Source organism: Coniophora puteana (genome assembly GCF_000271625.1).
Source record: "Coniophora puteana RWD-64-598 SS2 unplaced genomic scaffold CONPUscaffold_9, whole genome shotgun sequence".
Taxonomy (NCBI): domain Eukaryota; kingdom Fungi; phylum Basidiomycota; class Agaricomycetes; order Boletales; family Coniophoraceae; genus Coniophora; species Coniophora puteana.
In genome coordinates, this window is record NW_006913061.1 from 784,416 (window position 1) to 804,793 (window position 20,378).

A 20,378-nucleotide genomic window follows, 5' to 3' on the forward strand; every position below is an offset into this window, starting at 1 on the left:
GCTTCTGGGAGGAAAATGATGTCCGCTAGGCACTCAATTCCGGGTCGACGGCTGGACTGGTCGCAATCTGAGAGAGAGAGATAGAGAGAGAAAATCTATATTTATATCCCGCGGAAAACGCGTTTAGGGTACGTTAAGAGGCGGCTAAGTGCTACTTGGTGGTAATCTAGTCGGTGCAATAGAGGGGTAAGTGGTAGATAAGTAGAGTTCGTCTGCGGTGGCATGATCATCTGGTAATAAAACCCAATGGGGGTGTACGGGTGTAACGTGGTATGATGCGGACTATATGTTTGGTAGGCTATGGACATGCGCAATGCGGGTCGCAATCTGAGAGGACGTGGCGATAGCCCGAGTCGATGTCGCCCATGTTGTCAACGTCAACAACGTCGCCTCGGTACATGCGTGTGACAGTGCTGAGCCGTTCCACCGGATCGTTGGTAGCGTGAGTGAGTTTGATGATGGTCGAAGCGACAATGAAGTGCCCCTTCATCCGATGAGCCATCATGGCGAGGCTGTCCTCGTTTGGCCACGGAGCTGGGTAGTTGATGTCCGGACGCTCGTCATCTTCGCGCAATTCACAAAGGGAGTGATGCAGGAACAGCTTGACGTCGGCAACGGCGTCGAAGAACGCGAGATCGTGGCGAACAAACAGGCATGCCAGGTCTGGCTGTTTGGGAATTAGAGTGGGACGCCAGGGGACGCCTGCTGGTGAAAAGGATGCTGCTGATGGGAATATCAAGAGATGAGTCGCGAATGAGCTGTGTCAGCATGAGAACCAGTTCTTTGATCTGATCGACGTGGTCCGCCTCAACCGCGTCCGCGGCGTCAAATATCATCATCCAATGGCATGAGCTCCACACGTTTTTGAGACTCTTCAGCGGCTTGATGAAGAAGTGTTTGAACTTCTCCTGGCGGGAGCGGTCAGGCCTGAGCAAGGTGGGGTCGTGCCTAATAGCCCCAATGATATAGCTTTTGGCACGGCGGTGCAGGAGACCGAGCTGATATCCAATGGTGAGGGCTACCCGGTCGGTGTTGCTCCGGGAAAGGTGTTTCTGAGAAAAGAAGAATGTTGCCGCCAACTTTTTCTGCTCATTAAAGTGCTCAGCAAGGGAAAACGCGATGGTCGACTTGCCGGTGCCGGACCCTCCGACAAGCCAGACAATCTTTCGATCGACCCCGGTCAACGACGCTTTTAAGGCTTGAGTCGCCTCAAGTCGTGTGCCAGAATAACACGAGGAGCGAGGTTGACGCATGGGAGAGTCGTATGTTGCACCGAGGGCTATTTTTTGGGATAGCATGTGCCATATTCCATCGTCACTGAAGCGCTGTGGATCTGGTGTGCCAAGTGGCGGCATAGAAAACGATCATAAGGTGTTTCGGAAAACATACCTGCCATGCCGCTGTCCGTAATGGAGCCACTGGAATGCAGAAGACGAAGGGGACGTTTTAGAAACACGGCCAAGGACATACAACCTTGTAAGCGCTCAGCATTCTTCACCGTAACATGTGCCTGATGCTGTCAGCGCCTAAGATGCACGTTTTCCTCCCAAAAGGCGAGATGACCACCCTGGTACCTTCTCGATGCCGCAGTTAATAATAGTTCTTCGCACTATGTCCAAGGGTCGAGGATACTGTGGCACCTAAGACACTGTATGCTTCCGTGAACGCGAATGCATTCTCTTCGTTGGAGCACATGAGGATAGAGTTACAGGCGGACTCGTTCAGTCTTTCTGGTTTCCGCATGATGTTGGCCGCCGCGGCCCGCACGCGGAGCCGAGAAACGTGTTTAACGTGTTTTCTCCCATGAAATAGCAGTGCCGCGGGAGAGGATCGAAAGGTCCCAAGCAGGAAAAACGTTAGTATGTCGCTACAGCACGAGAAAGGACAAACTTGTGGCGCTACTCAACGAGCTAGTCCACAACCAAATGTCAACGAGTCCTGTGGGCCACAGTACGGGACAGGTGAAGTGAAGTGAAGTGAATATTCATTTTAATGTCCAGGAGGGTGAAGAACCCTAAGACGGACAGTACGACCATAAGTACATCACGATGACAGTCTGGGAACCCGTCCCTCGTGCCCAATTTACCCCGAAAACATACTCCCAAGTGCCCGTCAGACGAGGCTGCGAACACCGTGAGCGTGAGAAAGCGAAAGAGACCAGGAAACCATCCCCCCAACCACAGTCAGGCCAGCCGACTCCAGCCCCGATCCCTCCAGCCGACTACCCCACGGGACAACGGGCAAAGCTTCCGCGACGAAGCGGAGCACGACCTAAGCCGAGTATTTCTTCCTGGACAAATCCCCATAAGTCTGTCGAAGACGACCCGTCGCATTGATGAAGCGCATCAAGGCCTTCACCCCCTTCTCCGTGTTGCCAGTCCGAACGTCCAGAGAAGTATTAAACACGTCGATTATATGAGATATGAAGCTGAGAGCGTATGTTTTTGGAGTGTATCTACTTCTGTACTCGTATGCTTTTCGGGGTCCCAGTAGGGGTACCACGCGGAGCGGAGTCAAGAAGCGTCCTACGGGACAGGTACTATAAGTTTGAGTAGTACTTCAACGATTTCAGAGAAGCGTACCTGTGAAGCTCAAAGATCCTCGCGACCCACGCTACCCAGCCAAGCGCCATCTTCTGGGAGCAAGTACGTGCTGTACGTTATCTATGCACGCGTGTCGACGTATCAGCGCATCAAGTAGCCCACCACCTGTCGGTGTGTCAGTCACTTCTGAGCGCTTGAGTATCCATGAGTCGTAGCACATGCGTTTTCAGCATCACCACCATATCGATATCATCGCGCAAGCATGCGCACCCGAAAGAGGGGAGCCAATCCTACATTAGCCTGAGTATGGTCTTATCAATGGACCGAGTCAGAGATCAGAAGCAAAGATAGGATATGGGCTGAATCTACCTTTCTTGGTTTGAATGCATATAGACCATATGAAATTGAGTGGGGTTGTCCAACGGTTGTATCACCGGACCAACGACATGGCGAATGGAAGGAAGGTAAGCGCGTTGCGGTGTGGTTGTAGTAGCAAATGACGCGATACTGGGATCTCCTGGCTGTGGGAATCGGCCCAGCTGCGGCAATAGAGACGTTCTCCCTCTCCACAGCGAATGCTCAAGCGCTCGAGTCTGCTCGAGTTAGGCTCATTGCAGAGGGTGGTGACTTCCACTGTCACCTCCATGCAAGTGTCTGGATAAGTATCTACTGATAAGAGGAAGGTGTATGTACCTTGAGTAAAGCACGGCCTTGTTCCTTGGATTCTAATGTAATGAAGGGCGATGCCAATCTACGGCAGTTCAGCGAGAATATGAGTGCTTGAGTCTGTAGCAGTACTTGACAATGATGGAGCAATCAAATCTCACCGGGTGTAGGAGAAGTCGAAAATTCAAGCGCTATTTTGGCGCCGGGGAAGGCGATGGTTCTAATGTATTATATTTCTCAAAACCAAAGCTTTTTAGAACCACGGTTTGTGATGTTAGTATTGATGATCGATGGCTTGACGTAACCTCATCTCAGTCTGGGTCTTTATAGGGAATTTTATACGTGTGGCACCCATTCTAACATCACCGAAACATCGATATTTGTACGTTCATGTTCACGTAACAACGGCTTATGAGCTCTTCGCTATTCTGCGTTGCATTCGAGCTGTAGCAGTTGATATATATATATTGTGATAGTTCTGCAGTACCTTGAAGGACTTAAAAGAGTCTGAAGACCGCTATTAGATCTACGATGGTAACGAGGACGCAAACTATAATTTTCATGGCGCAGCGACAACTTATCACGGGATGGTCAAGCCACAGTTCGACTAGTTTGACCCATGTTTCCATCCTAGACGGAGTTGACGCCAAAAATAAGGCTGTAAACTGCTTCAAGAGGGGTGCATATAGCGCGGGCGTCCATGCTTCGCTTGTACGATCAGGCAACATGTACACAATTTATTTCACGCTCCGAACACATTGGAGTGAGAAGGCAAGTTAAGAGTTTGGCACTGTGGCGTCATAAGTACATATTGGTGTTCAGAGCTGCTCCATGGCGTATATTGCATTAGCCTCTTGTTTCGACCTTCGTCTCACAAATTACAGTTTAATGTGGCACCGCTTTTACGTGAGATACTCATCAGATAACCCACCTACCGACATGAGCAAATGAAATCAGATTAACAATCAAAACGGTCAAAAACGGTAGTAATGTCCGCCCATCGTGAGCGAATCCTGTATGATCAAACGCTATTGGGAAAGCGCTTCACGGAGAAGAAACTGACATATAACATCTTCAGAGACACTAAGCTTTGCAGGTCGGATATCATTTTGTGCTAGTGGGGAAATCTATAATTTAGTTAATAGAAAAGCATAATTTAATTCAAATTGTAGTCGCATAGCACTGGCTACAGGAGGCTACAGGAAGATTCAACACATGAAGCGAGGTCACACCTAAGTTTGAGATAATACGTGAAATTGTGTTTAACAGATGAGGAACAAGAGAAACGCTAGCGTGTGGAGTAAGACCACGGAGATACCAGCAGTAACTTACAGGCTTGCTTACAGGACTAGATCCGGCGAAAGGCCAAGGCGAAGAAAGATGAAAAGCGAAGCCGTTCATCAGACTTATCGTATTGCATAGTGCGTTGAGACCTCACTACAGCCGTGCACTTTAATTTGAGAGGGTGTTTGCAGATCGCTGCCGTCCGTGTGAATCGTGAATGGGAAGGATTATGAGAGTTTGCAGTGCATTGCCACAAACTTTATATAGCGCCCCCGATTCGGATGCCACGTGCTGTCAGGGGCTCACGAGTACCGTTGGCGCGACCTTGGACGTGTGTTCCTTTTCAACTTCCTGCTCATTGATGCCTCCCAAACATATCCTTATACTCAACACCTTTTCGATATAACAATCGAACATGGCAGGCGGAACCCTTCCATCACGCCTTTGGGAACGAGGCTAGCGTTGGCCAGCTGAAACGTTCATCAATCGGACGCTAGAAGCCTAGAACACGACAAGGTGATGCAGCCTTGAACGTTTGAACCCACCAATCACCATGTTGCCTCCTACTTCTTCGATTATGGTTCATCCGCATGCCATGCCTAGAACACCCTACGCCAATGATGCCTCAAGCACCTCACAACTATCCTTGCTGATTTGGCGGTATCGGACCAGTGACTTGTTAAGGAACACTTACTCCTTTGAACATCGGCGTAGAAGGAGGGTGTGACTATGTAAGCCGTCCAAGTTTAGGAATGTTGTCATTGACGCTGGTACTTAACCTTGGTCTCTATTCGCTTCCGTCTTCACGCTGTTTCGTCGACCCCCTCTGATCTGTATATGTCAGACGTCGAGAAGGGCGTTTCCGTCAGTCCCGTAGCTGGTGGTGATGCTGCCTCCAAGGAGCTCGACGGCGCCAACGCTGCCGTTGGCAGTATCTCCACGACGCATACAGCCACAGCTGAAGGGGACTTCCTCATAGTGCGTGATCTTTGTTATGTCTTCTCCTGACCTGACTCATCTATGACGGCCTCACTTAGGTCGAATTCGAGAAGAACGATCCCCGTGCACCAGCAAACTTTTCATACTCCAAGAAATGGTCCATCACCTTGATCTCGGTGCTGTTCACCGCCATTGTCTGTGCGTCCATTCGCTCCCCCGATCCATCTCCTCACCGCAAAACGGCCACATACTGACGTAAAATACTAACTCCAGCTGCCTCCTCGTCTGACTACTCTTTCGGCTATGACAGCATGATACCAGAGCTGCAATGCACGCAGATGCAAGCAACGCTCGGCCTGAGCATGTTCACGCTCGGCTTCGCCGTCATCCCATTGGTGTCGTCCCCGTTCAGCGAAGAGGTCGGGCGCAAACCCGTGTACCTCGTATCTGCGACTGGGTTCGTGTTGTCGCAGGTGATGATTGCTCTGTACGTCGGTGGTTCCTACCGTTCCTGCGCCAGGGGCTCTTCTCACGCTCTACACATAGTGCGCCCAACATCGCCGTTGTCATCGTGGGCCGGTTCCTCAATGGTGCTTTTGGATCCACGGGTGCCATCCTCGTCGGAGGGACGATCGCGGACATCTGGGAGCCTGCTCAGTAAGTCCAGGTCCTTTTCTTCTCAATTTCATCCATACTCCGCCCTTCCCGGGCACATCTTTGATGCCTCGCTGGTTTATTCTTGGTATCTGTACTTGATATTGATGTCATTTTGGCGCCCACCGAACGTGCTAATTTGGGGTGTTCATTTCCTAATGCTTACAATGTAACAGGCGTGGTCTCCCGATGTCGCTCTATAGTCTCATCGCACTCTTTGTCACCGCGGGCGGGCCGATCTTCGCCGGCTGGGTGGACATGAACCGCCACATGCAGTGGCGCTGGATCGCGTGGCTTAACGGCATGTGAGTTTTCCTCACCAGAGTCACCACCCCATCATCATCGTCTTTCTGTCACACGGATTCTTTGTTACTCAACCAATGGCGACGCAACATGCAGATTCGGCGGCGCGTACGTGCTCCTTGCACTCGCAATCACCACGGAGACGCGTGCGTCGATCATCCTCGCACGCATGGCAAAGGATAAGCGCAAAGAGACGGGAGACGAACGGTACCGTTCACGCTCTGAACTGGAAACACCTGGGTTCTGGACCTTGATCTGGATCTCGTGTACACGGCCGTTGTGTTAGTGTTGCCTTCAGTTTTTCCAGCCATGGAGAGACTAACCAATGACTTCTCACAGATTTGCTGTTCACCGAACCGGTCGTGTTCTTCTTCAGTGTGCGTGCCTCAAACCCTTTGACTGTATTCGACGAAAGCTGACTTCTGAACTTGTCCTCTAGCTCTGGATCGGTTTCGCGTGGGCGATACTTTACGTGATGATCGAGTATGCAGCTTCCTCCCTTCCACCTCCGAGAATATATAGCTCACATGGTGCGCTCTTAGTTCCATCGGCTCGCTCTTCAGCTCGGTCTATGGCTTCTCTACCGGAGAAAGTGGCTCTGTGTTCACCGCCCTCTGGTGCGCCTATTCACCCATCTCGCAATTTGCTCTTTTTACTCATCCCATGAACATATTCATGCATGCAGCATCGGCTCTCTTTTGGGCTGCTCCCTCAACTACTATCAAGAGACCATCTACCGCCGCAAGTACGCCTCCCGCGGCCCCGAAGCGCGCTTGTACGTCGCACTGGGCGCGGCCCTGCTCTTCCCGGTAGGGATGTACATCTACGCGTGGACCGCGTTCCCGCACGTCACATGGGTAGCGCCCTGCGTCGGGCTCGCGGTGTTCATGTGTGCGACGTACGTGATCTACCAGACGGTGTTCATTTACCTCGCAGATTGGTGCGTTTTCTCCGTTTGCGTCAGGAAAGGCGGATGAGCTGACGCTGAGGTGGGAACTGGGTTGAAGTTATGGACAGTGGTCGAGCTCGGCGCTGGCGGGGCAGAGCCTGTTCCGGAACATCATGGGCATGATCTTCCCTTTGTTCACGACGCAGATGTACAATAATCTGTCGTACAAGTGGGCAAACACGTTGTTTGCGATCATCGCGACCATTATGATTCCTATACCCTGGGTGCGTCTTCAGGGCTTCTGAAATCAGACTGGAAACGTGTTTAACCGTGTTGTTCGTTGCAGGTCCTGTTCTTTTACGGGTCGCGGATTAGAGCAAAGAGCAAGATCTCGCAGGAGATCACCGCTGATGAAGCCAAGAAGTGAACTATATTGGGTTCATAATCTTCGAGGGTACAAAAGAGCTATTACGCGGCAATAGCTTTGTCCCGCAATCCAGATTCCTGGGACGATACTGATAACGTTATCTTGACGAACGAACTCGCTCCGCGTGACTTGTCCTACAGCTGATCCCCTTATAAAGTTTCTACTATCGGTTACAGAGGATCACATACATTCCTGCCCTTCATAATGTGACCTCGGACTCACACTTACATAGATTCGCGGTTATCACCCGATTGTCTTAGATACAGTACATAGAACACCATTCATATACTGCACATATATCGATACCACACATTCCTGCTTTTTACTCAACACTCCGTTTGTCCCCAAACACGCGGATTGGACATCATCTCGGCTGGCCTTCCTTGCCTTGTGATTGTCGTTCATCTCGCTCCTGCGTCAACGACTTGCCCCATTCCTGCACCTCGGGATGTCGCAAGAATGGAACGCTGCTGTCGAAGAACGGCTGTAGATTCTTGTCGTGTGCTTTCTCGTATTCAGATGCTGCGTAGGTTAGGCCGGATCGTTTGGTGTGAGGAATAATCGTCGGCAGTAAGGCAATGAAGCGGCATGGAGAGAGGATGAGTGTACCTTGGATGGCCATCTCGAGTCTGTCTAAGTCTGATTCAAGCCTGGGTGAACAATCGCTCTTTGAAGTATCACGGAGGCCGTGCCTACCTTTGACGAACTTGGCTTCTGCCGATTGGCCTTCCTCATATTCCTGCAGAGGAGTGGGCGCCCGTTAGTTGTGTTCAGCTCCTCAAGCGTTACCGGTACTACGCTGACCTTCCAAAGCGCTTCTATCCGCAATGCAGCGGAGCTTCCGTGGAGCATGTCGTAGACGAAGTTGTGCATTGCTTCCTATGAAAGTTGATGTTGAGCACCATACGAGGGCGTTGAACTTGGGTTGGGAGTGTTGCTTACAGCTTCCAGTCTCCGCTTCTCGGCCTTGGATATGCCCTCACGCGGGGCGATGTCGCCCACTTTGCAGAGCAAAGCAAAGCATGTGCAGTAAGCCATACAGATTCAGAATATAAAGCATGTGTCTGAGTAGATACCTTGAGCTTCGGCGAGGTCGTGAACCACAGCCATCATCACGCATCTGTTTGAAGCGTGATTCATGAACGGCTCAACACAGTCCCTTGTTGCCAAAGAAGGATTGCCACGCACTTGGACACGTCGAGGTTCTCATCCGAGGTGCACATGGCGAGGAGGGCCATGCGGTACATGTGATCTGATATGCTGTTTGCAAGGTGAGTACAATGTGAACCCACCGTCACGCACGGTCCTTAGTCGACGAACCTCTCTGCGTTAGGTATCTGGACTACGTCAACCGCGTACGAGTCAGGGGCTTTAGAAGCTGGATGAGCGACGCACCCCGTTGTCTACCCATCCCGTCCGTTTTTGTGTCTAAATGTCCTGTGCAGTTAGCTTGACGCAGAACATATCGTTGTCTTGAACAGGGTTACCTTGAGCCGCTCGATGATGTGAAAGAACGCAAGTCTGTCCGTGGAGGCATTTCCAGATGCAACGTAAAGCGGAGGAAAGACGCGCTTGGCTTCCGAGCCAGTACTAGCACCAACACCCGTCCCAGTTGTGTTCATGACGATGATGGTGCAACTCGCAGAGTTTTGAAGCCGTTCCGGTAGATCTATGATAGGAGTCCCGCATCTCCGAATTCCGATTGTAAAGATAAGATAACAGGGAGGGTAATAAAATAGCGTAATACAACATCAGTCAAAAACAAAGCAAGCCTCCGAGGTCCGAATCCTCCACATCCGATCCGGGGTGATCCACATCTATCAACGTGAACATAAAGTCTACAAGCCTGATCCAACACAGCGGAAGGCAGCAGGCTACAGGTTCATGAGACCTTGTGAGACGAAGGAGCAGCTGCACCCCTCCTCCGCTTGTTTCCTCTCCGTATCTCGTTTAGGTCCGCCTCGATCTCCGCGTCCTTGACGGTCTGCAACGGCAGCAAGCTCTTCTGCACACCGTTCTTGTCCCCGTTCTTGTCGCCCCCGCCGCCCTTGTTCCTTCGCCTTCCGCCTCCACCGCCGTTTCCGCCCCCTGTTGCACCTGGGCCGCTGCCAGACGTGAGAGGGACTGCTGTGAGAGGGAAGGGGAACGGAGAGGGGAGCTCTTCGACGGCGAGCGAGTGTGGATTGGACAGAAGGCCGTTGGACAGCTGCATGGGCCCATTGGGGCCGCTGGCGCCTCCCGACGGTGCGGGCGTGGGCGGTGGCGAGGCGCCGATTTTGTTGCGCAGTTTACGGGTTATATGCGAGCGCGAGTGGGAATCCAGTGAGACGTCTAGCGGGAGGTAGAGAAACATTGTTAGATTCTGTACTGACAGGAGGGAAGTAAGAGCAGGAAAACACACCATTAATAACACCCTCCCCGTCTTTCTCCTCCCGCGCCCTCCGCCTCTGTTCCTCAATGCCCTCAAGCAGCCGCTCGCGCACGCGTTCGCGGCCCTTGCGCCATTCCTCCTCAACGCGCTCGCGCTCCTCTTCGTACGCGGTCTCGACGCACCCGAGCTCGTGCCGCTCACCGTAGTCAAGCTCGACGAGCATTGCAGAGCGCTCGAGCGAGACGGGGTACATGCGTAGCGTGTACAAGGGATGCGTACTAGGCCGTGACGCGAGCTGGATCGCGGAGCTGTGTAAGGCTGAAATGGATTCGGTGATATGTCGGCCTCTGTGGGTTGGTGGCAAGCATGACGGGTTGCCACAGACACATATGGTGGAAGGGAAGAGGAGAGAGGAGAGGAAAGGAAACAACAATTAGCATACGAACACAACAGACTGAGTATCAGAGAAGAAACGCACTCGTTCCGCCTATCGCTCATCTCCCTCCCCACCTTGCCCGACACGTCCTTGCGCTTCTTCTCCCGCTTCCCCTCTTCTACACCGACACCAACGAGTCCAACACCATTACCAACATTCGTCAGCACCCTGCTCATTGCAACCCCACGTAGCATCAAGACTCACCGTGCCTGCTCCCACTCGGGCCCACAATCTGGTGCGGCGCGTACCCGTCCGCGCCAGGGATAGACATCCCGCCTGGGATCCCCCCGGCAGCGGCTTGCTGGTGGTACGCGAGCGTCATGCCCATTCCGTCTGGATGTATGACGTCCGCACGCGCCTTATGCGTCGAGGCGTATGGGAGGGCGAACATCCCTGGCTGAGGTGGCATCTGCTCCTGCGATGCGTTGCGTTTGCTTGTGGGTCTGCGTCTGGAGTGGGTTGACCGAGGCTGTACGCCTTTAGTTTCTCGCGCCTCCGAGTCAGGTTTTCGTTCGTGCGTAGTGAATTGACGTCCGGTGGTGTAGTAGACAGATAGTTTGGGTGGTGAGAGGCCGCGAAAAACGGGGAGAACAAGCCACTGGACCTCTCGAGGGGTGTTTGTCCACGGCGCACGGTTGGAACGGTTTCCGGTTTCCGCTCCGGCCGGCAAGTCCGGCACGCAGTATAGTTCCCGTTGCACCGCCACATTCAGACGCCCTGACATGCTCCCACGGATCAGCCTCTTTCAGCAAACGTCCACCAGTCCAAAGCTTCATAGGGCATACGAAGAGCATATATCCATTTTTCTCTCCTCTGAGCCTCTCCTCATGCCCTCAAATGTGGATAGCTACTCATTCCTGCAAAAGATCAGACAGACGATATCACCAGGCCCTGACAACATTATCACTGGCAATGGGCCCACGTTTACACACCGCAGCATGTCAACTGCCATGCCCCAGATCTTCAGACCTCAATGCACCCATCCCATGTCCTGCAATTTCATCAGATTCTGAATAAGGCTCGTCTATACTTATGCTATGGTCACAGGCTAGGACCGCTCATAGGGACACGCGTAGGATGATGGCAGCCCCTCTCAAGCTTAGTGCGCTCGGCCGATGATATCAACCATGTCAACGTTCACACTTGTCCATAATGAGCACACCGCCAGCGCTCTAAGCCTCAGGTATCAAGCGTGAAGAGCGATCGAAATCTTACAAGCCACTCGATATAGCTCCGTATGCAACGAGGCTTACGCGTGCAGCACGTACTGGCTCCCGGAACATGGAGCGGTATTGCGAGGAAAGGGCCTTCGACCTCTCACAGGTATGCTTCACTCAGTATATTCGAAACCATCTTCTGCCCTTTTCCTCTCCTTATTTCTCTTGATCACATCGTGTTCTATCATATCCAAAAGTTACTTGAACTGTTTTCTTACGGACAGAGTTTTTCTGTTATGTTTACGAGGCTCTTAAGCAAAGGGCGACCCCTTGATCTTGGATAGACGCCCCGCTGAAATAGGCCTCCCCTAAATGGGAAGAGGCACTTGTGCCTTTCCATTCAACGACTAACACCAGAGTGGCAAGGCGACTCAGCATGCACACGCGACCCGGCACGGCAGGGGTTACTTGCAACGTTCCCCGAGACACGTTTCGTATAACTTTCACAGGAATTCCCTTCGGCTGGGCTACAAGAGATCGTATGTGTGTCCCCCCTGTTACATTCCAACTCTACTGTGCTCCTCGGTGTATTCATGGCGGAGATAGGTACGCGCCACGTCTCCATCCCAGCGTTTGCTCACGAACTCATGTATCGGACTGTAAAGCCGTGCGGTCTCGCGAGGACCACGAGATATGGCTAATGCTTTCTAGAGAGATAGCACATGGCGCCGCCCACGATTCAGCCGAACGTCACCCCATCTCTTCATGTCTTTCAGGAACTCGGTTTCGGGTCTTGGATACTTTGGAAGCCTCTCTTTCGCAGGTGGATCGCAAGGTCGTTTGGCTTTTCGGGAGGGCAGGGGCGGGAAAATCGAGCGTTGCTTACTCGCTCGCGGAACGACTCCGTGAACAGGACAAGCTGGCGGCAAGCTTCTTCTTCTCCCAGAAGCATCTTAGTCGCAGCAATACCGACCGCGTGTTCCTCACCATTGCCTATCAGCTTGGTCTCCGTCATCATCGTGCTAAAGCGTGCGTCATCGAAGCCATTAGGAGGGATCCTACCCTACTCAGACCCGAGACCTCTCGCCGCGAGCAATGTGAACGTTTGGTCGTCGAGCCGTTGAAGAGTCTCAGAAACGTATGGGGAGGTGGCGATAAGGTGATGATATTCGATGCTGCGGAGGAGGCTGAAGCGCCTGCAGGCAAGGGAGGCCAGATCAGGGAGTCGGTGCTCTTGCTGACGGAGCTAATTCGCAACACATCACCCCATCCTCTCCCCATCAGTGGCATCCTCATTACGAGTAGGCCCTTTCCCCGACTCGAGAATATCCTCAAAGAGCCGGGCATCACGGACCTGTTCATACGACATTCTCTCGAGGACTTTGACGCTGTTCGCGACGTGACGTTATACCTTCAATATTACCTCTGCGAAGTTCGCAACAACGACGACCGCCTTTATAGGTACCCTTGTCCCTGGCCTATCGACGGCGACCTTAGTATGATGGCCAAACTTATGAAAGGGCATTTCATCGTTGCTGCAACTGTCCAGCGACTCGTCCAGGTTGCTGACGATCCCGTGCACCGCCTTGATACTATCACGCGGTTCTACCGAGGTGACGTCCGCCTTGGCAGAGCCAGAGGCGACATCGATTCGATCTATCACTTCGTCCTCTCCAACTGCGACGAATCGATTCGGCGCCCTGCTGTTGAATGCCTCGCTGACGTTATGTCCCTCGCCGAGCCCTTGACGCCCATGCTTCTGTGGGAGTTGTTCGGATACGACGCTCGGGACCGCATCTCCCATCTCGCTGCTGTCGTTAATATCCCCCATTCGAGATCGTCCCTCGACCCCATTCAGATTTACCATGTCTCCTTACGCGACTACGTTTCTGACCAGCGTCGCTCAGGCGGGTTTTATGTGGATGCTTCCGAGTCTCACCAGAGGCTCGCGTTCATGTGCCTGACGGTCATGCAGAGACAACTGGAGGATTCTTATGGTGGTGGCGAACCATCACATAGGCATTCGAACTTCCCCAACCTCGCCGACCGCCACAATAAACGGATCATTGGGTGCTTGCAGTACGCTTGTCAATACTGGGCGCATCATCTCGAACGGGCGAAGGACGATGAGGGGCTGCATGTTCTCGTGCTTGATTTCCTAGAGAATCGACGATCGTCATTTGTGGAGTTTTTGTCCTTGCTAGTCAACCGAGATATGGTCTTCACTGTGTTGTCTGGTGCTCGTCGGGTTGTTGCGGTGCGTGCCAATCATCATATGTGGGTTTGACGCCTCATGTATACATGCTTACGTTAGACATGGTCAACATCCGAAGAACACTCGCGCGCACTACGATTACTTGACAGCACCCTGCAGTTGGTCACCCCCGCCAACGTTCGTCGTTCTGCCGTCGATATATATCCGGACGGAGCACTCAGCAAGAATCGGACCCGTCGTCCTAGTATGACGTCCCCCACTTCATACTCGGGAACCTCCGGCGTTCCTATGCACACCGTGCGGTGGGAGTCAAAGGTTGTGACACCTGAGGGTAAGGCTGACACAAACGACGACTCTTCGGCCACTTTCGTTAGCTTATGGGCTCTTGTTACTATGTTATTCGTCATGTCGTACCTTCTTATTTAGTTTTCTTTTACTGGTGACTCCGATTTATTGTATGTATTATCAATCAATTCCTTGTATCTACACATCGCACATTTTCTTCCTTCGGACCGTGACAACCGGTATGTGGTCGCCGATGCATCGGTGTTTTATGCAAACCGAAAGCACCAATATTCACGGCTTTGTGATCAGACGATAGCTGTTAATGTGTCTGTTGTCGTTGTCGTGGCATGGCAGCGTAACACCACACGCGGTATATACATGTCGAGAAATCATATCATACACCACTCTGCACCGCAACGTCTTCGATCCTCTCTGCGACCTTCCAAATCCTCGCCCTGTTCCGCATCGAAGGACTCGTGCAACACCTTTGCAGGTACGTCCACGCGTGTTGTATCTTGTGCATCTCGTCTTGTGATTCCATATCTGAGGTGGGGGGTACGAACCACGGCGCGTTATGTGTGATCCACGCTATTGCGAGTGTGTTGCAGTTGTCTTCGGAGCCGAAGAGGATGGAGCGCATTGAGCGAGAGGTGGATGCGAGGGAGAGTAGGGATGTGAGCGGACCCAATAGCACGATCATGTGGAGAAGTTCGAGTGGGAGTTTCTCGACCGCGGATGCGTTGGCGCTGGTTGGCGGAACGTTAGGAGATGCGAAAGACGGAATACTCCCTTCACCGATATTACCTAGCGGAAACCTGAATAGACAAGCTCAAGCCATCTTGCACTGGAGCAGTTCCAGAAAAGACATACCTATCAGCCCGCATCCACATCCAATACCCTCCTCGCTGTGCGATTCCATCCTTGATCTTCTGCACATCCCCAAATTTCTCCAGCTCTTTCACCTCTCTACATTTCATGTTTGGAATCGGCAGCGGGAACTGCTCGCGCTCGTCGTTGATCTCGCCATAATCGACATCATCTAGCCCCGATGACCCGCCGCCTGAAAGGTCTGAGTGCCCTTGATGCATTGCGAGGCGCCATAGGCGCTGCGGCGTCACGCGTCCGCGCGTCGCGAGGTGGAGGATAGGCAGTGCAAAGTCTTGCACCATGATGAGCACGCCAAACGAGACGAGGTAGCTGCTGTTTCCGAGACCATCGACGGAGCCAAACTCCCAGTCACCGCCGGCTTTGCAGTGTCGCAGGACGGTAATCGCTGAGTCGGGTATTTCGAGCGCCTCGGCTTTGGGGATTCCGCCACCGGGGTCTTGCTGAGGCGCTTTCACGAAGTCGCCTGGTGGTAAGAACAAGATAAAGGGATCACAAAGGGCACGATTGTCAGCAAGACGCACCTATGGCTGTCACATCATTGATGTCTTCCTCCTCTTCGGCCAACTCGCGTATAGCTTGCAAGGTAAGAGGGCCCAACTTTCCTCTGGAGTCGTCCACCTCATCTCTATTAAGCTTGTCCGCTTCCTCGTCTTCGTCTTGTTCATATTCATAGCTGTCCGCGTAATATTCAGTATATGCCGAGAGGTTGTCGGCACTCTCAGGAGTGCAGCCAGATATCTGGACGTGTGGATTCAGCGGGCAGGAGGATAGGCATACGAAAGTAGCATGGCTTACGATGCAGAAAACCGTGACTTTTCCCATGCCGGAGGAGGTTCAACACAATACAAGACGGGGAATAGTTCGTCGATGCCAACAATATGAGGATGGGGCTGAGAAGGTCGAATTTAAGAAGGTGACGCATCACTCAGGCGTTCATGTACATACGTCGCGGGAAGACTCCACGCGTTGGAGTCATGCAAAGAGTCATGCGTGCTGAATGCATCACCAAGTTGTGGACAACGGAGCTCACGCTGAGAGCAACGGGATGCAGAGGTGCGAATTCTGATACCTGGTTTCCCACGCCAGGGCTTGCTCACGCTTTTGTATGTTTTTAATTCAGACAAAAAGCACGGGTCCGCGCCAATGACCATGTTCACCTTTTATTACCACAACTCTTTTTCTGCCAGCTTTTACCCAAATTGAAAGCATCGCATCGCATACATCCATACGTCTCACCTCTACTTCGGTTGCGAACGAAGCTTCACCCCAACTTCATCCATAGCAAATCGGATTTTCCTTGCGGGACCCGGGGGCGGGGCGAGCGCTCAAGCGCTCAAGGGTGAGGAAGCACACGAGTCGAGTGCCATGCCCAGCGCCCTAGAGAAGTGGTTCGTACGAACCGCGTGGTGATGAGTCTTATCTTGACTTCAGACCTTAATTTTCACCCCGCCGTCACTCGTCTTCCAACCTCAACCGGACTTAACAGCTGGGCGCTGTCTACGTGTACCGTTGTGCTCACGAGATCAAACGTTTGGGAGAGGCACGTACAGCGTAATGTTCAGGATCGGACGCTCGGGCATTACTATAGAGTAACCACTCTGGACTAATGGTCGACGCCTCGTGAGTACCTAGTCAGTTGCTCAAGAGCGATTGTCAGCTGATTGGCTGCAGATAGCTCTGCATAGACAACGAGGTTCACTGCAAAAACATATGTACCTGATTCTCAGGTATGCACAAGGTACACAGCGTCTGATTTTGTTTAATCATGTGCTCTTGACATGGTTCTGGAGTCAGGTACATGTACCTGGTATACAAAATCATGTACAGCTACCTGAAACCACAAAAATCATTATCACCCACCCATGATGATTGTAGACACATATAAATCTTCCAGCTAAAAACCATATTATATTACACTATGAATTTCAGTGTTCAAACGTTCATTAACACTAGTGGAGCTTCCCCTCCTAAGCTATGATCCGGTGAGACTTGCTGTGTGTCGACGCGTGTGGACACTTGCTATATTCGGGCAGAAGTTTGTAGCTCCGCAGCAAACGGCTCTCAACGTTTCAACGCTGACAACATCCTCAATGTCCATCCACCACTGCGTCGACCACAGCAGCCCTCAGGCCTCATGCCTCGACCAACGCTAATGTCATGCTATCAGCGGTGCTCTCTTCACCTCAGCTGCGCCCTCATCGCCCCAGCTGTGGCTCCTTTGCTATCTTGCGCTCCACGCGCAAGTTCAGGTCGCCCCAAAGCTCCTTCATCTCCCTCAATCCATGCACCCCACCACCTCTACACTCGTGCTCTGCTCGCGCGTTATTCTTCAGGCAGACCAATGTTCCCCACGCCCAATGCATCGACGTTGTGATGTCCGATGGGAGACGGTAGCAGTGTAAGTAAAACCGTCTATTGTCAAATTCACGGAGACATGCTAACCATTATCTTCGCTTCTAGCATGCAGGCGGCCCATCTGCACGGTGCTCCGGCTCATCGCCTCCCCGCTGCCGCTCGGAACGCAGCTTGCGCTCCCCGTCTCCTCGCCGCCTCCACCGCTCGCGCTTTCTCCTTGCGCGCGACGTGGCAATTTCACACGGAATGTACCCCCCCACAAATGCGACAGCAGACTGCGCAGCCCCTCGCTCGCGTCCTTGCGCACCCATTCCCGCTCTCGCACTCCCATCGGCGGTGGCCCGCTCCCATGCTGAGGCGCTCGCGGACGCTTGCCCATCGAACCGCGAATCCCGACAGCAACGAATACAACTCGCAGGGCGAGCAGCAGGATCAAGTGAGCACTCCCACGCAGACACGAACAGGGCACGGTGATGGCAGCGCACAGGAAACAGAATGCACGCAGTACCAAAGGCAACGGCTGCTGTGAATGTGCGGCGGGATTTCGTGTCGATGTGGAGCAAGGGAAAGCAGAGGGAGCAGTAGAGTGACAATCCGGAGGAGGAGGAGACACTGCTTGGGCGTGACACGCGAGATGGGGATGGGGAGGCGCAGGCGCAGAAGCAGGCGAGGTCGCATTCAAGGGTGAGTCTGCTTCTACTTAGCTTGGAGAAGACTAACAAGTGAATTTGGCCCAGGTGTTGAGCAGATCAAGGAGCGGCAAAGAAGCGTACGACGACTACAAGTGCAACCTCCGCGACCGCAAGGCCAACTCCCAAAAGTACCTCATCCTTACCCGGCCAGACCACGGCGCCGCCGCGGCTGCTCACGACGACAACGACCCCCAGTTCTCGGCGCTCGGTGATGTCGACGCGGGCCCACACACACTATCGGGAGTAGTGGCGGAGATCTAGTAGCTATTTATATCATTATGTAGCTCATTAATAGAATTGCATTTGTCCTGATTTTTGCACGTTCCCGATGTTGATAACTGCCTCGTTTTCAATGAAAACTAATCATTTTACCGTAATCTTGCCTTTCTGCCAAAAAAAAATCAGGTACATGTAAGGTGATTCGGACAATGGAATCGTACAAAAATGTACATGATTCATTTTCGGGCAAGGACCTGATTGTCATGACAAAACCCCATTGATACTATATACATAATGAATGATAATCATAGATTTTGCACACGATTTGTGCTCATGATATTCAGGTATGTCCGGGTTCACAGTGGTTCACGCATGTAACTTGTACTCATTCCGGGAGGATGGCGTAACCCCGTGGCGTGAGCCTCGTCGACCTTTCCACAGGTACGGTGCTCTTGATCTATCAATTTGACGATGCTTTGCTCACTAGAATATTCTTGAAGCACACGTAGTAACAAGGCCATTGGAAGGAGCGTAACAGGCCACGCATACATCTGAAGGCATGGTAATGTTGGCTAGGTGGCGAGACATTCTGGGCCTCAGCTCAACAACATTTACAGGCATATCAGTACTATAGCAGTCGCATTGGTGAGTTATGCGTGTCCCTGTTTCTTCTGCCCTCTCCTTGCCTTACAATTGCTCCCCTTTCGTTTCGTGAGAAAAGTAGCTTCTTACATATCCTCAGGGGTCATTATAAAATAGATCTTTCAAACGTTAGGAATCAATCCTTAGGCCTCATGTTGAACGGAAGATCTCGGCTCTCGTTGCGTCAATTGCAGATCTGGTCAATATCATTCTCGCTCAATATGGCACTTCCTAGCTGTAATAGTGTGATCCATGATGTATGGTAGGTCAGTCGTTTCAAATTCATCACGCCTGAAGCTTGAAGCTCTGAAAGCGTCAGGTTTGAACCGCTTTGTCGTAGGGCGCTCGAAGCGCTACAAGGTCATGTATCATGTCACACGTGGCTGCATCTCTTCAACCCACACTTGGATAATTACGCATTCCACAAGATGGTAGAGGGCGCATAATCTCGGAAAGCGACCACTGGTGAGGTTGATCGAGGAACATGTGGTCTTTCATGTGACCAGCGTATGCTAATCCACAACTGATCCATCTGTTGATGTTCTAGAGCAAACCATGGACGTCTTGATTACGTTGACCTGTCGACTAGGGCTCAGGATAAATCGTTATTGCACTCCTCCACCCTTGCTGAACGCGATAGGCTCCGCAGTAACGAACAGGGTAGCACGAGCCATGCATACACAGCCAAGCGTGAAAGGGGTTGTGATCAACGTTCTCTTTGACACGCTGTCTTTGTCTTAACTCCGCGAGCGCGTCGTTCAGGAGACCTTCAAGAGGGCGTATGTACGCCTCTCCTCTCGCCCACCGACCGTATAGCCATGCTAGTCGGGGTCATGGCGGCGACAGGTAAGTCCCAATGTATCTGTTCAGCTTCTGTCTCACATCGTCGTGTTATGAATCGTCTAGGAACACTGGCTCATAGCGACCATGAGATATGGTGGACGCTTTCCCAAGAGATAGCCCACGGTGCCGACTACGATTCAGCCGAGCGCCGCCCTATTTCTTCGTGTCTTTCGGGAACTCGCACTCAGGTCCTGGATACCCTTGAAGGGTCTTTGACGCATGTTGATCGCAAGCTTGTCTGGCTTTTTGGGCGGGCAGGAACGGGCAAGTCGAGCATCGCGTACTCGCTCGCGGACCATCTTCATAAACAGGACAAACTAGCGGCCAGCTTCTTCTTCTCCCAAAAGCATATCAGGCGGAGTAACGCCGACCGAGTATTGCTCACAATTGCATACCAGCTCGGTCTTCGTCATCCTCGCGCCAGAGCGTGTATCATCGAAGCCATCAGACACGACCCCACGCTGCTCAGACTCGAGGCCTCGCGCCGGGAGCAATTCGAGCGCCTCGTTGCGGATCCGTTGAGGAGCCTCAAGCACGCGTGGGGTAAAGGCGATAGGGTGATGATCTTCG

At 52.3% G+C, this 20,378-nt stretch overlaps 9 protein-coding genes across 9 annotated transcripts; 5 read left to right on the forward strand and 4 right to left on the reverse strand.

The window, feature by feature from the left end:
* Positions 1–1,052: 1,052 nt before the first annotated feature.
* Positions 1,053–1,325, reverse strand: CONPUDRAFT_31930 (uncharacterized protein; the record flags this gene model as incomplete). The annotated part of the gene is made up of 1 exon (XM_007772212.1): positions 1,053–1,325. A coding segment is annotated over one exon (273 nt), but the record flags the coding sequence as incomplete, so codon positions are not given.
* Positions 1,326–2,299: 974 nt separating this feature from the next.
* CONPUDRAFT_83371 (uncharacterized protein) lies at positions 2,300–2,953 on the forward strand. The gene is made up of 4 exons (XM_007772545.1): positions 2,300–2,525; positions 2,583–2,708; positions 2,766–2,854; positions 2,913–2,953. Exons 1-3 carry the CDS (start codon positions 2,423–2,425, stop codon positions 2,840–2,842), a joined length of 306 nt encoding a protein of 101 aa, XP_007770735.1. The 5' UTR covers positions 2,300–2,422; the 3' UTR covers positions 2,843–2,854; positions 2,913–2,953.
* Positions 2,954–5,330: 2,377 nt separating this feature from the next.
* CONPUDRAFT_155683 (MFS general substrate transporter) lies at positions 5,331–7,705 on the forward strand (the record flags this gene model as incomplete). The annotated part of the gene is made up of 12 exons (XM_007772546.1): positions 5,331–5,471; positions 5,531–5,630; positions 5,706–5,919; positions 5,979–6,089; positions 6,263–6,391; positions 6,486–6,670; positions 6,729–6,766; positions 6,829–6,845; positions 6,932–7,006; positions 7,075–7,329; positions 7,397–7,562; positions 7,625–7,705. 12 exons carry the CDS (start codon positions 5,331–5,333, stop codon positions 7,703–7,705), a joined length of 1,512 nt encoding a protein of 503 aa, XP_007770736.1.
* CONPUDRAFT_107006 (HD domain-containing protein) lies at positions 7,649–9,336 on the reverse strand. The gene is made up of 10 exons (XM_007772547.1): positions 9,193–9,336; positions 9,101–9,133; positions 9,026–9,042; positions 8,894–8,965; positions 8,782–8,825; positions 8,648–8,706; positions 8,510–8,584; positions 8,402–8,444; positions 8,315–8,344; positions 7,649–8,227 (listed from the first exon to the last, which is right to left on the reverse strand). The coding sequence occupies exons 1-10, from the start codon at positions 9,325–9,327 to the stop codon at positions 8,070–8,072; spliced, it is 666 nt and encodes a 221-aa protein (XP_007770737.1). The 5' UTR covers positions 9,328–9,336; the 3' UTR covers positions 7,649–8,069.
* Positions 9,337–9,623: 287 nt separating this feature from the next.
* On the reverse strand, positions 9,624–10,921 carry CONPUDRAFT_24500 (uncharacterized protein; the record flags this gene model as incomplete). Its single annotated transcript, XM_007772203.1, has 5 exons — positions 9,624–10,036; positions 10,107–10,423; positions 10,555–10,630; positions 10,717–10,788; positions 10,867–10,921. Coding segments are annotated over 5 exons (933 nt in total), but the record flags the coding sequence as incomplete, so codon positions are not given.
* A 1,341-nt stretch (positions 10,922–12,262) lies between these two features.
* Positions 12,263–14,310, forward strand: CONPUDRAFT_155686 (uncharacterized protein; the record flags this gene model as incomplete). Its single annotated transcript, XM_007772548.1, has 3 exons — positions 12,263–12,275; positions 12,335–13,926; positions 13,984–14,310. 3 exons carry the CDS (start codon positions 12,263–12,265, stop codon positions 14,308–14,310), a joined length of 1,932 nt encoding a protein of 643 aa, XP_007770738.1.
* A 253-nt stretch (positions 14,311–14,563) lies between these two features.
* On the reverse strand, positions 14,564–15,879 carry CONPUDRAFT_155687 (uncharacterized protein; the record flags this gene model as incomplete). Its single annotated transcript, XM_007772549.1, has 4 exons — positions 14,564–14,984; positions 15,040–15,520; positions 15,579–15,795; positions 15,853–15,879. 4 exons carry the CDS (start codon positions 15,877–15,879, stop codon positions 14,564–14,566), a joined length of 1,146 nt encoding a protein of 381 aa, XP_007770739.1.
* Positions 15,880–17,314: 1,435 nt separating this feature from the next.
* CONPUDRAFT_166841 (uncharacterized protein) lies at positions 17,315–18,406 on the forward strand. Its single transcript, XM_007772550.1, has 4 exons — positions 17,315–17,455; positions 17,518–17,848; positions 17,998–18,096; positions 18,150–18,406. Exons 1-4 carry the CDS (start codon positions 17,340–17,342, stop codon positions 18,363–18,365), a joined length of 762 nt encoding a protein of 253 aa, XP_007770740.1. The 5' UTR covers positions 17,315–17,339; the 3' UTR covers positions 18,366–18,406.
* A 1,452-nt stretch (positions 18,407–19,858) lies between these two features.
* CONPUDRAFT_59669 (uncharacterized protein) lies at positions 19,859–20,146 on the forward strand (the record flags this gene model as incomplete). The annotated part of the gene is made up of 1 exon (XM_007772273.1): positions 19,859–20,146. A coding segment is annotated over one exon (288 nt), but the record flags the coding sequence as incomplete, so codon positions are not given.
* Positions 20,147–20,378: the final 232 nt, after the last annotated feature.

Excerpts from the sequence above, each read along its gene's own strand:
- CONPUDRAFT_83371 (XM_007772545.1), top strand. The coding sequence starts at position 2,423 with ATGAAGCTGAGAGCGTATGTTTTTGGAGTGTATCTACTTCTGTACTCG. Across the intron at positions 2,526-2,582 it reads GAGCGGAGTCAAGAAGCGTC|CTGTGAAGCTCAAAGATCCT; the intron begins CTACGGGACAGG and ends AGAGAAGCGTAC. Across the intron at positions 2,709-2,765 it reads CGCATCAAGTAGCCCACCAC|GTTTTCAGCATCACCACCAT; the intron begins CTGTCGGTGTGT and ends CGTAGCACATGC.
- CONPUDRAFT_107006 (XM_007772547.1), bottom strand. The coding sequence starts at position 9,327 with ATGAACACAACTGGGACGGGTGTTGGTGCTAGTACTGGCTCGGAAGCC. Across the intron at positions 8,826-8,893 it reads GAGAACCTCGACGTGTCCAA|ATGCGTGATGATGGCTGTGG; the intron begins GTGCGTGGCAAT and ends CGCTTCAAACAG. Across the intron at positions 8,228-8,314 it reads ACTCGAGATGGCCATCCAAG|CATCTGAATACGAGAAAGCA; the intron begins GTACACTCATCC and ends TAACCTACGCAG.
- CONPUDRAFT_166841 (XM_007772550.1), top strand. The coding sequence starts at position 17,340 with ATGCACCCCACCACCTCTACACTCGTGCTCTGCTCGCGCGTTATTCTT. Across the intron at positions 17,456-17,517 it reads CGATGGGAGACGGTAGCAGT|CATGCAGGCGGCCCATCTGC; the intron begins GTAAGTAAAACC and ends CTTCGCTTCTAG. Across the intron at positions 17,849-17,997 it reads AGGGCGAGCAGCAGGATCAA|AGTGACAATCCGGAGGAGGA; the intron begins GTGAGCACTCCC and ends AGGGAGCAGTAG.